Source organism: Haliotis rufescens, unplaced genomic scaffold, assembly GCF_023055435.1.
Source record: "Haliotis rufescens isolate VD_foot unplaced genomic scaffold, xgHalRufe1.0.p SCAF_44, whole genome shotgun sequence".
NCBI lineage: Eukaryota > Metazoa > Mollusca > Gastropoda > Lepetellida > Haliotidae > Haliotis > Haliotis rufescens.
Genome location: NW_025964157.1, coordinates 3207372 through 3224771, shown reverse-complemented (window position 1 = coordinate 3224771; position 17400 = coordinate 3207372). Strand labels below are relative to the sequence as shown.

At 37.6% G+C, this 17400-nt stretch overlaps 2 protein-coding genes across 5 annotated transcripts in view; one reads left to right on the top strand and one right to left on the bottom strand.

Annotated features, from left to right (window-relative positions):
- The window catches only part of LOC124136085 (kinesin-like protein KIN-14E), a 60041-nt gene extending 49840 nt beyond the window's left edge, over positions 1-10201 (bottom strand). For all 3 annotated transcript variants that reach the window (XM_048383079.1, XM_048383081.1, XM_048383082.1), the window contains exons 1-2: positions 9864-10201; positions 173-419 (exon numbers count right to left, since the gene is read on the bottom strand). In XM_048383079.1, the coding sequence (XP_048239036.1) occupies positions 173-409 (237 nt within the window). In that variant the 5' untranslated portion in view covers positions 410-419; positions 9864-10201. The remainder of the gene's footprint in view (positions 1-172; positions 420-9863) is intronic.
- Positions 10202-12285: 2084 nt separating this feature from the next.
- The window catches only part of LOC124136083 (protein FAM107B-like), an 89452-nt gene continuing 84337 nt past the window's right edge, over positions 12286-17400 (top strand). For both annotated transcript variants that reach the window (XM_046501868.2, XM_046501866.2), the window contains exon 1: positions 12286-12592. In XM_046501868.2, coding sequence (XP_046357824.1) covers positions 12410-12592 — 183 coding nt within the window. In that variant the 5' untranslated portion in view covers positions 12286-12409. The remainder of the gene's footprint in view (positions 12593-17400) is intronic.

Sequence of the window (17400 nt, the reverse complement as noted above, 5' to 3'; positions counted from 1 at the left end):
CTACAGTGGCCAGCCTTAGAGAGTCTCCTACAGTGGCCAGCCTTAGAGAGTCTCCTACAGTGGCCAGCCTTAGAGAGTCTCCTACAGTGGCCAGCCTTAGAGAGTCTCCTACAGTGGCCAGCCTTAGAGAGTCTCCTACACTGGTGATCTTATAGTGTCTCCATATACTTACATTGGCGAGGTTCGCCCCTTGTTCTCTCTGCGCCATGTTGTTGTGAGTTGGCGACTGTTGATTGGTCAACGGTGGCGGCGTGCCCCGGTAGTCCTGGGTCACGTGGTCGTCCGCCGGCCGGACCTGGACTTCCTGGAAGTTGTTGCCTCCCCTTCTTGGTGTTGTTGCTTGGTTACGAGCTGGTTGAGAATTTGTATTTGCTGTGTTTTTATTTTTGGCCGAAGCACCATTACCCATTATCTAGAATCTGTAAACAAGGGAAGAGGTCAGGTAGCAAATGGATATTATAAATAATAATCAATAACCAATCACCACAGACCAACCCGTGAAGATCCGGGGTAGAATAGGTCTTGAGCAACCCATGCTTTCCGTAAGAGACTAAGAGGAGACTAACAGGATCAGGTTGTCAGGCTCACTGACATGGTTGATGCATGTCTTCGTATCCCAATTGCGTGGATCGAAGCTCATGATGCCAATCACTGGATCGTCTGGTCCAGACTTGATTATTTACAGACCGCCATCATATAGCTGTAATATTGCTGAGTGTGGCGTTAAACAACAAATAAACAAACAAAACCACAGCCAACTAATCAACCCTGCGATAGAATAGGTCTTAAGCAACCCATGCTTGTCGTAAGAGGCGACTAATAGGATCAGGTGGTCATCGTATCCCAATTGTGTGGATTGATGCTCATGATGCCAATCACTGGATTTTCTGGTCCAGACTTGATTATTTGTAGACCACCTTCATATAGCTGGAATAATCCTGAGAACAGTGTTAATCAAAAACAAACATCATGGCTGCTGATTGATATCATCAGCATCGATCTACGCAATTAGGATATGACAGGCATCAACCACATCAGCGAGTCTGACCACCTGAACCCATTAAAGAACTTTCTGAAATGCTAGGAAAATGCATTTTGCCTGTTAAAACAAATTAGAATGTTTCGCAGACTAGCTATTGAAATATTGAGTAACTACCAATCGACCTACCTGTGGTTTGAAGTATTTCACTCACAAAGAGTCCTATCGACAACTTTACTGGAGAAATATTTAAACGAAAACAGCAAGTTCAGATTTATTCTACCGGTAAGTCCAATGAGGGAAGTCTGACTGCAGAAATATACGAATGTGACTCCGTTATAATGATGTTTCTAAGTTTATCATCATTTAACCTGTAAAAGTACACTCAATTACTGACAGGTCGTTGTGACACAGCTGAATTATGGCATAAAAACAAGATCCACTGTTGTCATAGAAGTACTGAACATATTGCCAGTGTCAACAAAGTCAAACTGTATCACCAAGTTCATTATTGTCTCCCTTGCTTCATTGTCAGGTAAACCCTCTACTCAACTCAGTTGATAGACTTGCACAAGTCTCTAAGGCAATAATCATTTGTTTTAACAATAAGTTCTAAATTATGTAAATAATAAGAACAAGTTGTCCCTATAAGAGACTGGAGTCCTTAGACTGTCCACATGTCTAGACTTGCGTATTAGGAGGATAGAATTACTACACATCCATGGACTTTTCTTTCAGCACAGCCATGGAGCAAGGATACTCTGTTGACAGTGATTAATATGTGTTGTGAATATAGTTTGATTATTGTATTTTGTAATTGGTAAAGGACCATTTCAGCTGCATGAATATTTATAATCACCAATGAAACATTGATGCTTAGTGCTCAGTCCGCCCTCCAACACATGTCTAATCAATATTGATTAGACATAAAATGGCAACCATGCTAGAAACACATCTATCTCTTATCACAAGGATAATGAAACGGAAAAAAATGTCAGCTTGAGCATGCTGTGAAGTACATGTATCATTTATCTCTGCCGTTAACCTCCCTGCACTTCACGTGTCCTGACATTTCATTATCACCTGAATGCGGCGATGAACAACAAACAAACAAAATACCTAGAATTCAGCTAACATATATTGTAGGCTACCGTATTCAACGTAATAAGCGCTCCGCTCTAATAAGCGCCCACGGTGACATTTGCTAAGATATTGGCTAGTGAACAATCCCAATTAGCACCCCTTCCGATTGATCAATGTACACAAGACTTATTTATTCACGTATAATACGCACTCATGTGTTATATGCACCCTTAATTATGGGCAATTAAATTATGGAAAAATATATCTGTCGAACATAAATATTTCAGCATAAATAACGATATTTATCTTTCAACTCTGTTTTTTCCCACCAAAATAATATTCTAATAAGAGCCCCCTATTTCTAATTTTGAGAGCGCCCTGGGCACTTATTACGTCGAATATGGTATATATATATATCATGAAATAGTTTTAAAAACTATGAGCTTATTGATGCCTTAATTACTTACTGTGTATGTATACTGAATTTTAATGAAAGTGAAATCTGAACAAAGATTTCTGTCCTACACAAAATTTTAGAAGCTGTAGCTGTTAAATATATAGTCATGACCACTCATTTTCTTTTCAATTCATACAAGTATATCATCTGCTGCTTCATTGACACATATTCATGCATTTAATTTTGCGATATTAAATATAATTCAGTGAGAACAAAGCCAGCAAATATATCACAAGGGGTATATTTGTCTCCAACTTCTAATCTTTCACACAGTTCTACAGAGCTCCAGATAACTTTTTGAGCAATTGAGTTTTTACTCTTGGGTTTCTATTGTAATTGGGTTATTACATTTTTCATTGGGTAACCAATATTTTTTTACTCATCTATTTATCATTCTATTGGGTATTTCCCAAAATTAGTGAACATTTTAAGATTTTTCAAAAATGAAATAATGTTTTAGATGTATACAACTGTTCTAAATATACAGGCTTTACTCGGAAAGTAAAAAAGCTTGTAATTGTGTTTTGAAAATAAGCTCCTTTGTACGCATGCTGAAAAAGCTTCATTGGGTATTTACGCGTGCTGTTTTTATAATTTGAGTTTTTCATTTATGCATGCGTTTCTGTACGCAAGTTGATGGAAAGTAATTGGATTCTAAATATTTTACGCAAATACGCTGCTTATCTGTAGCTCTGGGTCAAGTGTGTAGAAATACTTAAGATGTCATTAAGTTATTCTGTATCACATATAATGAACAATTATTCACATCAATTTCATCCACCGACATCAATATAAGTCCAGTCCCAACACAGAGATCTAACTGTTGTGACATCTTATTTCCATCATATTACAATAATCAATCCCCGAGAGGTCACATAACGCGAATGTCATTCTCCACGAGACCCACGTCCAAGCAGGATCCACGACATCCCATGACAATATCCTTCTAAAGTCTCGACCTGTTTCAGTGAAGGTGTTTTGCATTGTCAATCAATCTTGTCATAGGCAAGTGATGTCAGCTCAACTGTTTCAATCAATAAATGGCCATTGTGCCATGCATTTATAACACGAAGAAAATGATAAGCACATAGCAACTACGATATACACGAGGAACACACGGAGACGAGCCTTACAGCGCCTTGTTTGCCCTGAGACCCGGTCTGTTGACAAGGACTAAAATATTGATCTAAAGATGTCAGGTGAACATTGATATGATTAATTTGTCATTTAACAGTACAAAATGAACTACATATTTCTTTCTGCCAGTTCTTGCAATGAGGACAAGGTCCAGTTTGACTTGTATTTTTATCCTGTATAAATCACCACAAGTCTAACCATTTTGTTCCATCCATCTATCTCCCTTCTGACATTCCCATTTCAAGACCAATTCTACTAATTCATTGTACTAATGAAAAGTTTATACTCTATCACTTAAGAGAAGCAAAATCAATAATCATTTGCCCTGGGGGTTATGCCCTCACCCTGTACGGTCACTTCTCTCATATGCATCCATATTTTACCCGAAAGCTTAATTTAGTAAACTACATCTTAAGTAAATATTAAAAACCCCTTTTTCCAAAATACCCTGGTTATACTATTTCTGTTGCTATACAAAAGAAAAAGAATTTTTTTTCATAAACTCCCAAAATATTTGAGACTTAAAACTATGTCAAACTGGTATATAATAAGCATGATATATGGAAACAGCTATTTTCCACTTAAAAGTGATATTTTCCCTAATGCAATAATAACAGCTACAACTAACACGTCAGGGAAAAGGGAAGTTTAAGCCATTTCATGGTGTAATGGTGTTAGATAACTTAGGACGAGTCCGAATTTACTACCCACACCCCTATTACCCTACCCGCTGTAGGTCTCAAGAGATGGGTACAAAATGTCCGATTCGGAGTAGTTGACCGTAGTCCTGGAAAAATGTATTTAGATGTACATGCATTAATGAAATGATCTGGTCATGCATACACTGAAGTTGACAGAAGTTTTATCTTTAGTCAAACATTAAAGTCAGAAGGAATGAGTGCATTAAGTAAGAAAGAAATGGGAACATTAGTGACTTGTAGTGTAACCATGGAGTTCTAGATCATTTTTGTCATGAAAGAATATATCACATGACGGGTCAGGGTAGTCCTGGGGGTACCCGGGTCCTACTCAGTACCCACCTGACCTGAGTACCAGAGTTAAACACCAGCCCTAAACATCAACACCAACACCATGAACAAAACAGGACCCAAACCTTGGCAAACACACAAGCTACTTGGCCACTGGGCTCATAGCTGTGTGGTGGAAAATAGAAATATTTCAATTCTTGAAGGCATTCTAATCAGGGCAAGGACAATTACCACTTGGACAAATGCCACTGAGATATATAATTGAAACATGGACAACAAATACGTAGACATTTAACACCTGGACAATTAACACCCATAGTATTACCACCTGGACAATAAACACCCAGATATTTACCATCTGGACAATTAACACCCATATTATTACCACCTGGACAATAAACACCCAGATATTTACCACCTGGACAATTAACACCCATATTATTACCACCTGGACAATAAACACCCAGATATTTACCATCTGGACAATTAACACCCATAGTATTACCACCTGGACAATAAACACCCAGATATTTACCATCTGGACAATTAACACACATATTATTACCACCTGGACAATAAACACCCAGATATTTACCACCTGGACAATTAACACCCATATTATTACCACCTGGACAATAAACACCCAGATATTTACCATCTGGACAATAAACACCCAGATATTTACCACCTGGACAATAAACACCCAGATATTTACCATCTGGACAATTAACACCCATATTATAACCACCTGGACAGTAAACACCCAGATATTTACCACCTGGAAAATAAACACCCACATATTTACCACCTGGACAATGAACACCCACATATTTACCACCTGGACAATAAACACCCAATTATTTACCACCTGGACAATAAACACCCACATATTTACCACCTGGAAAATAAACACCCACATATTTACCACCTGGAAAATAAACACCCAATTATTTACCACCTGGACAATGAACACCCACATATTTACCACCTGGACATTAAACACCCACATATTTACCACCTGGACAATAAACACCCAGATATTTACCACCTGGAAAATAAACACCCACATATTTACCACCTGGAAAATAAACACCCACATATTTACCACCTGGACAATGAACACCCACATATTTACCACCTGGACAATAAACACCCAATTATTTACCACCTGGACAATAAACACCCACATATTTACCACCTGGAAAATAAACACCCACATATTTACCACCTGGACAATGAACACCCACATATTTACCACCTGGACATTAAACACCCAGATATTTACCACCTGGACAATAAACAGCCAGATATTTATTTATTCCTATATAGAACCAGTTCAGCCAAGCAAAGGTACAGGGGACATATTCTTCCAAAAATTCCCGCAGGAAAGTAATATACAGGTAGGAAGGATATGGTAGATAATAACTTCTCTAAAAATACAAACCTCCATTTTGGTAGCAAGATAATTTGGGATGCCTGTAATTGAAGTCAGTCAACCCATCAGATCATGACAAACTGATTAAAGTGTATAGAAATTCACATACAGTTTAAAGTGCAAGTATCAAGAAAAATATTAATAGATTTTTCGTAAAATCAGTACGTAGCAAGTATGATGTACAATACGATGGTCGAGAAAAAAAAAGTGTAAAAACGTATACATAGCGCTATTGCGCTGAATTAAAAGTATATGTTTTGAGGTCTGTATTTGTAACAAACCCAACAAATCTTAAAAGCACTAAAGAGGAGGTGTGGCTTAATTAGCATGCCCGGGTAGGCCTGCAAGCTGATTGGGTATTACCACCAGTCGGGTACAGTATATAGGCGATCATTTCATTAGTTGTGGGGAGACCTGTGTTGTATATATATAATAGTTTTAATACCGGTATGGATTCCATGTATCTCAAGAGTCGGGCTCGTGGGGGCGTGTCAAGTAACCTGGATTTAACCTGAATTATATAATTTAAACAATGTAAGACATTTTCCTTAGGGGCACTGGTTCTGTCCAAGATGGAGATCGTCCTGATTATTTTCGTTATATTGTCGGTCACAGGGTCAGACATGTAGGGTTCACCGGTACTTCTTCCTCAGAAATCTCCAATTCATCTTCCGAGAAACATTCACATTCCATGAGTTGGACATATCAAAAAGTCATAATCGATTGTGGTTCACAATATCACAAAAAGGAACGTAGTAAGTACTATGCTTCATTATTTTATACACAGATCAGCTAACATTTTAACAAAAGAAATTTATAAGTAGTATAAAGGCTCTGCCTCAGCCATGTCAGCTGTATTTTCATTTCAGCCTTTGATAGACAAAAATGCAAACAAACCTAATTTACGTGCCGCTTTCAATGTTTTGAATATGATATTTGCCTTAACGATGTGATAATCTATCCCAATCTACCAAGTTGTAGATACCCATGAGACTTGTATATAAAGGTCTACAACATTGAAGTTGTTACTGTTGATTATTTGAGCAAGGAAAATATTTTATTGAGAGTCTATGTTAAAGTATGGGAGTAACGGTGGTTATAGAGCTACGACTGTCATAAAGTATACGTTAAGTATGGGAGTTAAAGGGGCACTGATCTAACGCAATTCCCCGGACTGGTTGTTGCCTTTGTTATTGTTTTTTCCCCGTGAGTACCCGGATGATACGCAACACAACTGAGCGTGATGTAGAGACTGGGCTACCGTCTGCAAGGATAGCTAAATAAACTTGGAGGCTGGAGGCAATATTTGTTTCACGCATTTTTGAACACTGATTGGTTAACTGTGATCTATAAAGATTTCGACAAAGGGCGGATGTTAATTAATTTCTTCAGTCTAAACAAACAAAAACAGAAAAAAGGAACGGCGGAGCTCATCAGGTGTCGTCATTTGGAAATACAACAGATGGTTATAGTTTAATAATAATAAAAAAGTATCCATGCAGTGAAAGCATTTTCGGATTTTGGATTGCCTCGATTACTACTCCCTTGTCATCCACGTTTTCTGGTATAACCTACACTTGTATATTTGTCGTCATTCACTTTATGCTCAGTTAATGAATTTATTACAGGTACAATTAGTGGTAGCACCACTTAGAGTACCTGACAAAGGTTCCCATTTGGCATTTATTGTGTCTGGGGTAATTATTCAATCTAAATCCAGGTTTGAAGTGAGGTGAAATGTGTGTTATGTAATATACACGTGGCAGCCCAGCAAGAGGTGAACGATCAGTTGATTTACTTTTTTTTGTAAATCAACGGATCGTTCCTTGTCATCAAAGGATTAACAGAAAATACGTTGATTGATTAATCACTGTTATCTTGCACAGTGGATATGTCAAAAGTGAGTGTTTACATGTCTAGGTTTACTAAAACAAAGGGAATACACTCAAATCATGGCGTGAAGTGCCGATGTAAAAACAACATACTTTGTCCAAAGGGTAACTGATAATACGTTGATTGATTGTTCATTGTTATCTATCACTCACTGGATTTTTTAGGAAACGTGGACGTTATAAAAATAGTTGTCACGTGGGCTTTCTCAGCCGATCCTTAAGCCTTGACACCTATGTGAAACACTTGAAACAACCTAAGTGATCAGTTGCGAAACGAACACGATATATATTTGATTGTTACAGAGACACGTGACATGGAATAAGTTTCTTTGTACAGCTGCAGACAAGTGGGATATTGTTCCTTTGTGTGGATATTCACGGATACATTCCTCGAACAAGGAAGCTGCCTAAAATTATACACATAAATTTGGTAGGTTGTAATTATGGTATTTGCATTTTGTTTTCCTTCATTTGCTGTAGCATTGAACCAATTCGTTCTTGTTCCTCTACGTACGTCTTGGTTGGGAAATTCTTCAATACGCGATAGACGTTCTCACAAGTCTTTTCCTTTGTAAGCGTGTATATATTACCGTCAATTTGTAAAATGGGATTCTCTCAGGCAATTTATTAAATGTGTAAATATTTCTGTCATTTTGACTGAAAAATCTGTCCAGATTGACTAAAATTGATTAGGACGATCAAAAGAGCCTAAAAACATCACAACAGATTATTATGTAGGATTAGAAGCCAAACAACATAGAAATGTACTTTTCAAGGTAACATTTTCAGCCTCTTGGTGATGACATTAAACATCAAAATGTTTGGAATTCGTTATCATAATAATACAGATGGAAATGTTTTTCAGTCACTTTGTAAAATAACTGAATATTTAGGCGTTTAATAAATTTGAAAATGTTACACATTTTGACAGTAAAAAAATATACACACTAAAAAAAAAGCAATGCTCAGGTGAAATATTTACTTTGTGTTGCAAGTCAAAATAGTGTAAACGAAAATCGCAAAATTACCAAGCTAGTGACTTATCAAAACTTTGTCACTATTACTGATGCTACCCACAAAGATACCTACATTTCCTAATTATCTCGAAAACTGTATTTAATTTTGTTGATCAATGTGACCATACGCCCTTATTACTATCCATAAAAGTGACTAATGCGCTTACGAATGGCGCAGGAGAGGTCGCGAACTAGTCTAGATTTCTGCTATACATCCGGGTACTCACTGGGAAAAAACAATAACAAAGGCAACAACCAGTCCCGGGGAATTGCTTTAGATCAGTGCCCCTTTAAGTATGATAGTCATAGTGCTAAATATGTTAATATGTTAATCTAGGTATGTATGTCTGACATCACTGATTTAATAATTCAACTGACCCGAGAAGATTCGGGGTAGAACAGGTCTTCAGCAACCCATGCTTGCCGTAAAAGGCTACTATGCTTGTCGTAAAAGGCGACTAACGGGAACGGGTGGTCAGGCTCGCTGACTTGGATTGATGCTCATGATGTCAATCACTGGTTTGTCTGGTTCATACTTGATTATTAATAGACCGAAATCATAAAGCTTGAATATTGGTGAGTGCGGCGTCCAACATCAAACAATCATAATAATTCAATTATGTCCATGATATATGTTTCTGATTCATATTTGAATGACTACATGATAAGCTCCAGCTACGAAAATAGTGAATGAAGCAAGACATTTATCTTGAGTAATCTGACAACATGCTGTCCGCCTATGGAGAACAAGAAACAAATTATTTCTTTTACAAAATGTACCGCGTCTAACTATAACGTAATGCAATAGGCCTATCTCCATGGGGTTTAGAAATATACAATAATGTTGGTCCCCATGTTGATCAAATTGTACTTACTAGGTGAAAGCCATCGTGCTTTCGGCGTCATCCTTCCAATCAGAACAGAACTGGAAAGGTGAAAAAGACTCTGTAAGCCTGATTATCGCGTGTATATTCACTCCTGTGTCGCTGGCCGGTGCGAGCGATCAGATAACGCTATACTCGTTTACTTTGACAACATCTCTACAGCATCAATCAGTCGATACTTCGGTTCTCCCAAGAGAGCGTTGCTGCGTTGAACCGTTCGATCTGAGATACAGCACTGTCACGCGACTCCCCATTCAGTGCCACTCACAGTCGGTCAATAAACTCGACGGCTTTAACCATATGTGAACCACTTCCGTCATGCTGCTTGGTAAAACGTAAACAATGGTTGACTAAAAGTTGCAACTCATAAACGAAACGAAGCGTTTTGTACAATCCAAATATGTTAACCTCTTTGAGACAATAACGTAACGACAATCTGCAAAGAAAATATATTAGTTCGGGAATATATGTATTTTGACAATATGGCTTTTTTTAAACAAAGTATTAAAATAAAACGGCAGATTTGTTTTAAAAAGAAAAATACGCATTTGGGCTTGAACTGTTTCCACAGGTAAAGAATTACCATAGGACATTTAATATGAAAAGATCACTGCAATATTCCAACAACTCTAGCTTGTGGTGTCTACATTTTACATTTTTTTTCAGGGACAATCGAGCATATTTTTTCTGTGAAGATTTCAAAAAGCGCCATACATCGTTATTTGACTAGGGGGGCGGTCGGGTAGCCTAGTGGTTAAAGCGTTCGCTCATCACGCCGAAGACCCGGGTTCGAATCCCGACATGGGTACAATGTGTGAAGCCCATTTCTGGTGTCTCCCGCCGTGATATTGCTGGAATATTGCTAAAAGCGGCGTAAAACCAAACTCACTCACTCACTATTCAAGGCATCAGCAAAGCTTTCAAAACGTTTATTATGAGAAAGTGAGTGAGTAAGTGGGTGGGTGAGTGAGTGAGAAATATCATATTCCGTGGTGATGCGGCTTTTAAATCAGCTGTTTTAATTAGAGGTTGTTATTGTGATTTGAAACACCTGATTGACTAATCAGAGTTGAGTTCTTTCTAAATTCATGGTGGAATTTGGCTTAACTCCACTTTGAACAGCATTTCGGTGGTATTACCGGGTGTCATTCTCTGATGGAGTTGTAGGTGTCAGGCGTTTACCGTGGGTAAATCCCACGACCACGAGATGGCGCTCACAAACCAAGAAACATAATCAGGATCCCAGATTTCAGGCCCACCTAAGGGACACAACTCTGCACAACTTGGCCACTTGTATCCAGAATAACACGTACAATCAATCAATCGTGATGATTAGGGCGATTTTACGAGCGCTTTCATTTGATTCAACTTTGCGACCAACCATGTTGATGCAATCACTGCGTCAAAGTCTTTTTTAATTCAAGGTCTTTGAGTGGCAACTAGAAGAAGGGGATGCAGATGGCATGCATGGATGGAGGATTAACCTGTAATGAGCAAGGAGGTTACATAAGATGCATACATCAGGACACTTAACACCTCGTAAACAAGTTACCGTTTATACGGCCAAATGTTACTCACATAAGCATATTAACTCCAGGAGTATATTTGCTTATAAGTAAATATACTTTTGCACAACCCCTTTAGGTGAAGTAAAATCCTCCTGGAGTATATTTGCTTACGTAAGCAAATGCGTTTACACGACCACTTTTACTTATGTGAGTATATATACTTACGTAAGTATATTTACCTATATAAGTAAACGTGGTCGTGTAAACGGGGCTCTAGATGCCACTGACCAGTTACTGCTTCTGTCAATTCTAAATGAGCTTAGTATGTAATCGCTGTATTGGATTTACTGCCAGGGTAATGAACCTGTAAATCACGTCTTTAGCAGAAAAAAACTACAGTGTTTTCATTTTAGAGATTATAAACGTAGATTTGATACCTTTGATAGCGCCGGACATAATTATTACTGTGCAACACGAATACGTTGAAAGGCATTTTATATTTATCGAAGGTACAGTTACACGGTCCTGTTTTAACAAGTAACCAGTAGGTGTGCATTTATTAACGTTAGCGTTAATCATTATAGTTTATTAATAGTTTTTTTTAATATTTATTATCGCGTGTTTGATATAAAAATCATTTCAGTTCGATTTTTTCAAAAATCCTGCCATTCTTATTTCATGTCAGGGGCTCCGAGTTCAACCTTTACTATTTGAATAATGTGTCTAACAGAAATCAATACAATAATCATAACGTCGCTTAAACTAACATAATATGTAAATATGAGGACACTATTGTGAAAATGGTTCTGAAAATAACGATATAATTGTTTTTCATATCAACGGAAATATCCGATTTGATACGAAAATTATCCGACCTATGACCTTGCGAATGAGGGGAAGATAACTCTTACCGAACACCTGTTTCCGGATTATATCATTCTTTGTTGATGAAAGGCTGTCATCGTCCCGCGAGAATACAATCGCCGGTTCGACGTAGCATGTTTACTTGACAGCGCAGGGGACAAGAAAATGGAGATATACCGTGCGGTCTCGGACTTCGTTCCCCCGGATACTGAGGGGTCTCAGAATATTTTGTCATTTCAGAAGGGAGACAAGTTTGAAATTTTTGACTGTCACAAACAGACTGATTGGTGGGGTGCCCGCTCCCTGAAGGACAACGCCATCGGTTATGTTCCGTGTAAATATTTACAGGTATATATGCATAATCTGTTTTGGGACAGGTTCTCTCTTTTTACAATTGCACTTATATACATGTAATGCGAGTGTTGATTATAAAGACACTGTGATTTGATAGCATGCCTAATTAGATACTGTGACAGCCCTTGAATTGCCGCGCCCATTTCGTTCACATTGAACTCAATCCAGTGAAAACTACCCGACCAGAACTCTGTACCTCCATTTGTTGTTTTTATGAATAGAATAGACTGCATGAACATAAACCAGCTATTCACATTATATAAGATTCTATTAACGGTAACACAGAGAGTCCGTTTTTTTGTGTCGCTTCACAAAGGTGATTTTATGAAAATGATAAATCATAATATTTTATCCCAAAGCACATCAGAATATTTGCATAAAGATATCTTTCATCAAAGTGAACATTGATGAAGGGAGTACTATATAATGTGATGAAGTATTTTGGTTCCACCTTTTGAGCCCAATTAGCATATTATTGCATTGAAAATTTAATTGCAATAAAATTTGTGTACAAGCATGAAACATGCAATTTTATGGATAACAAAGTTCTGGTAGTTTATTGCATTAAACCAAAGTTGTTATCTGCAAAGTTGTTATCTGTAGAGTTGTGTGTATGAAAGTAACTGTACAGTATATACAGTTCTAAGTTCATATTTTCATACCACTCAACATTTCATGTGATCGCATCTCGTTTTGCTTTTGCTCGTTTTCAATAGAAGAGAGAAATATTTATCCCAAAATGATGAACAAAAGGGACTCTTGTGAAGAAATATTAAAAAACACCATAATCAACTTGTTCAAATACAACTTTTGAAAAGACACGCCAAAAAAAATCAAACAACACGAAGATGTACATTCTGTTCTGTCATTGCTTACTATCTATCTGTCATTTCTTTCCCAAAATATAAGTCTAAAACCTATTGGAGCTATTTTCCAAAAATGCATAACCCTGTATATATCGCAAAATCCATAGTACTAAGTGATATGGATCAGCATGTGTAATGTATTTTGTACAGCTGAAGCAATGCGCGTGATCACGTGGCACACACTGTTAAGATGGCGATAACTGGTGCTGTTAGTTGACGGGAAATGTCCTATTTCCACTGCTTTGATTCACTATCATAGCGTTATAACAGAAATCTACTGAAACTTATTCCACGGACAGAAGTAAGCGCATTTGCTCCTTGTTTCACAAAAATCAACTTTGTACACAGAATATGTCAGAAATAACTTGAAAAAAATGGCGATAACTCATCGGTTATGCCAGTGCCAATTAAAAGCACTATCTCCTTTTTTTCATTGCTGAAAGTAGTTAATCATTTGCTCAATTCTTATTGCTAACATAGGTGTTACCAGCTATGCTAGATGTGGACCTGGTAAATAGAACTAAAGAAACTGAATAACCAAATGTTTATATTTCTTCTTGAATCAGGCTACTTCCTTGTACAGGATATTTGCGATAATTTGTATGCAGTCATGCAAAGCTTCACATAGATATGAGTTGTTATGGGTGGAGTAACCCATTAGTGTCCCCTCTGAAAATGTTTGACCCACTTCAGAACTACCGTATTCGACGTAATAAGCGCCCCGCTCTAATAAGCGCCCACGGCAATATTTTCATATATATTGGCTAGTGAACAATCCCAATTAGCACCCCTTCCGATTGATCAATGAACACTTATTTATTCATGTATTATATGCACTCGTGTGTTATATGCACTCTAAATTATGGGCAATTAAATCTGGGAAAATATATCTGTCGTGTATAATCATGATAATACGCACAGACGTTTCATTTGTTTCTTTTCAGGCTGTCACCCTAAATCACGAAATTTACGATCTTTCAACTCAAATTATATTCTAATAAGAGCCCCCTATTTCTAATTTTGAGAGCGCCCTGGGCGCTTATTACGTCGAATACGGTATATCAGTCCAAGAGCCCAAGTGTTCAGGAATGGAGGTCTGTTTGTTTTTTACATGGTTCAGTGAACACAACCCCTGGCTCTGTGGAGATCTGAAAGGGTATAGAAGTATTGAGGAAGTTTTACATACTGCGGGGTTTAACTTTTATGTACTCTGTACATATTCATACTATTTATACTGATTACACACGTGATCAAAATAATGTTAGTTTCTAGTTTTGATAGTTTTGAGTTTTGAGATCTCTTGGATACGTTCAAGTCAGATCGTCCCCCATGAACACAATAACACAGGGTTAAGCAACAGCTACCTTGAGTAGGTCATACAATGTATTGAATAAAATATTGGCTAGTATTATAACACCATGTGTGCAAGGCAATAAATAATGAAGGCACTTGATAAAATACTTACGGTATTTGATATGCCACATAGTGTTGGTATGATAATGTTCAATGTACGGAGTCAAGTCGACATTGGCTGCCTCACGTGTGTCTACCCTGGCGTACAGTGTGAACCTCGAGATACTGGCGACGATAACACTCCTGGGATTAAAGAATAAAAGATTAATGTCAATATTTGTTAATATGGAGATTATCAGGGCAAATAATCATATTTCTAAATTGTTTTGTGGGAATTGTGCCAGGCCTTGTATAATAGCAACCTGTGTCAAAAGAATACAAGTCTGCTATTCTGATGTTATCTTATAGCTTCGTGTCAGTAGTCATGTGTCTGTATGGATGGGGATTTGTCTCTGTGTTCTCAGAGTCAGAGGTCTGAATATTCACGGTTACTGAAAATGTTGGTACTAAAATTGTGAGTTTAATTTATAATTTTCCAATTCAGACAATTATATGTACTACTTATGTTTTAGCTTTACACAGGTAGGGGAAATTTACTTATTACGGAACCAGTATTTGGTTCATCCATGTTTTATGCAATGTTACTTAATCCCTGGATCTGAGGAAAGAATAAGATTACCACTTGTGGACAAAATGTTTTTATGTCAGTTTACCTGGTATGGTCGACTTAACGAATATTAACGATCTATATATTCACGACATATCCCTCGTGGAGTGTTGTTAGTTGACCTTACAACAAGTATGTTATCATTTTGTAGACATACAAGAATGAGAAAAGTGCCCAAATACTTTAAAATTCTACAAATCTCTGGGATACTTTCAACATGAGGCAAAATAAAAACAAAAAAACTTCTAATATGTGGGACCTGTGAAAATCCGGGGTAGAATAAGTCTTCAGCAACCCCTGCTTACCGTAAAAGGTGACTATGCTTGTCATAAAAGGCGACTGATGGGGTCGGGAGGTCAGACTCGCTGACTTGGTTGATGCATGTCATCGTTTTTATGAAGCCAGTGATAATTGTATGCCAATTGGATAAACTAACAGTTAGTTCCAGAAATATAGTTGCAGAGCTCCAGATAAGCTGCGTATCTGCGTAAAATACTCATCAGAAATGCAGAAAAACGCAGTGAAATAAAATTCAACATGTTCAAGCGTATCAAATACGCAACGAACATTACAGATACGCTACTAAAATAAGACTAGTGCGTATCATCAAAATATTGTGAAGTAACCCTGCGTATTTGATTAGCAAATCAGCAACTTATTTTGAAATTATATACAGACATTCCGTCAACCTTGCCAAACTCCACGATGACAGTTACATCATGATCATTTGCCATCACACTTTCTTGTGGAACTATCTCGGTATTTTTGAGTCCCATAAAGCTCTCGAACCCACATGACAAGATTGCAGGTACTAGATGAATAGTGTTTTTAAATATTTAACTTTAATACCCACATGTGTAAAAACTTGTGCGTAACAGAAATTTGAATACCCAGATAGAATTACTGATACCCAATGATTTTAAGATGCATGGGTAAGATACCCACAACACCAAAAGCTTATCTGGAGCTCTGTAGTTGCCCTACTCAAAAATAGATATCTGCAAAATAAAAAATATAGCCTGACTGGAGCCCTGAACAATATATTTGCTTACTGAGGCAATCTAGACTTGCCAAATCATTCCAGACTTGAGTTGAGTTGAATTTGGTTTTTGATTTATGTTGTAGGGTCTGGGAGACAGACTAAATATTCAATCCTACAGGATTTACCTGGGTCTATGTTCAAAGCCAAGGGACTCTTAGGTCATAATGGTTGAGACATGTGACACCCGAATTTTGACCTCCAAGAATGTTACTGATGTCACATGACTGCACATTCTCAGATGCCTAAGCCTATTGTAGTGGGGATTTCAATGTTACACTGAAGACACTCAACCACTGACACTGAACTCTGGGGTACTAGTAACCAGAATAGGGACCCTGTCAGTTACAGTCCAGATTGGGGCAGCCAAGCGGTTAACTTGTAACTTTTCCTCTAGGGACTTGCTTTTAAGTTTAGAGTTATGACAAGGATCTCTTGACGTTCATGCAAAGTTTCACGCTGTCCAGCCAGTTCTGATCCTTTCTGTACCCATTTGCAGAAGTAACCATGCCAACAGTTGAACCTTATTTATTGTGTCTTTTCATTGAAAGAAAACTGGGTATAAGGTCAGATAAAACAAAATCAAAAGCAGGATTTAATTTTTCAGCTAGTACCATGTGTCAGGGTTGGAAATTCCTTGTATTTTAGTGACAATGGCACGGTTAAAATTGCAATGGCATGGTTAAGATCTCAATAGCACAATTAAAATATGTTCCCAGTGCCTAAAAGGCACACTTATCACTGCTTATAAATAATGGTTTTTAACCAACAGTAAAATACAACAGCTTATTATCTAGTCTTAGTTAAGTGACCCGTGAATATCCGGGGTAGAACAGGTCTTCAGCAACCCATGCTGGCCGTAAAAGGCGACAATGCT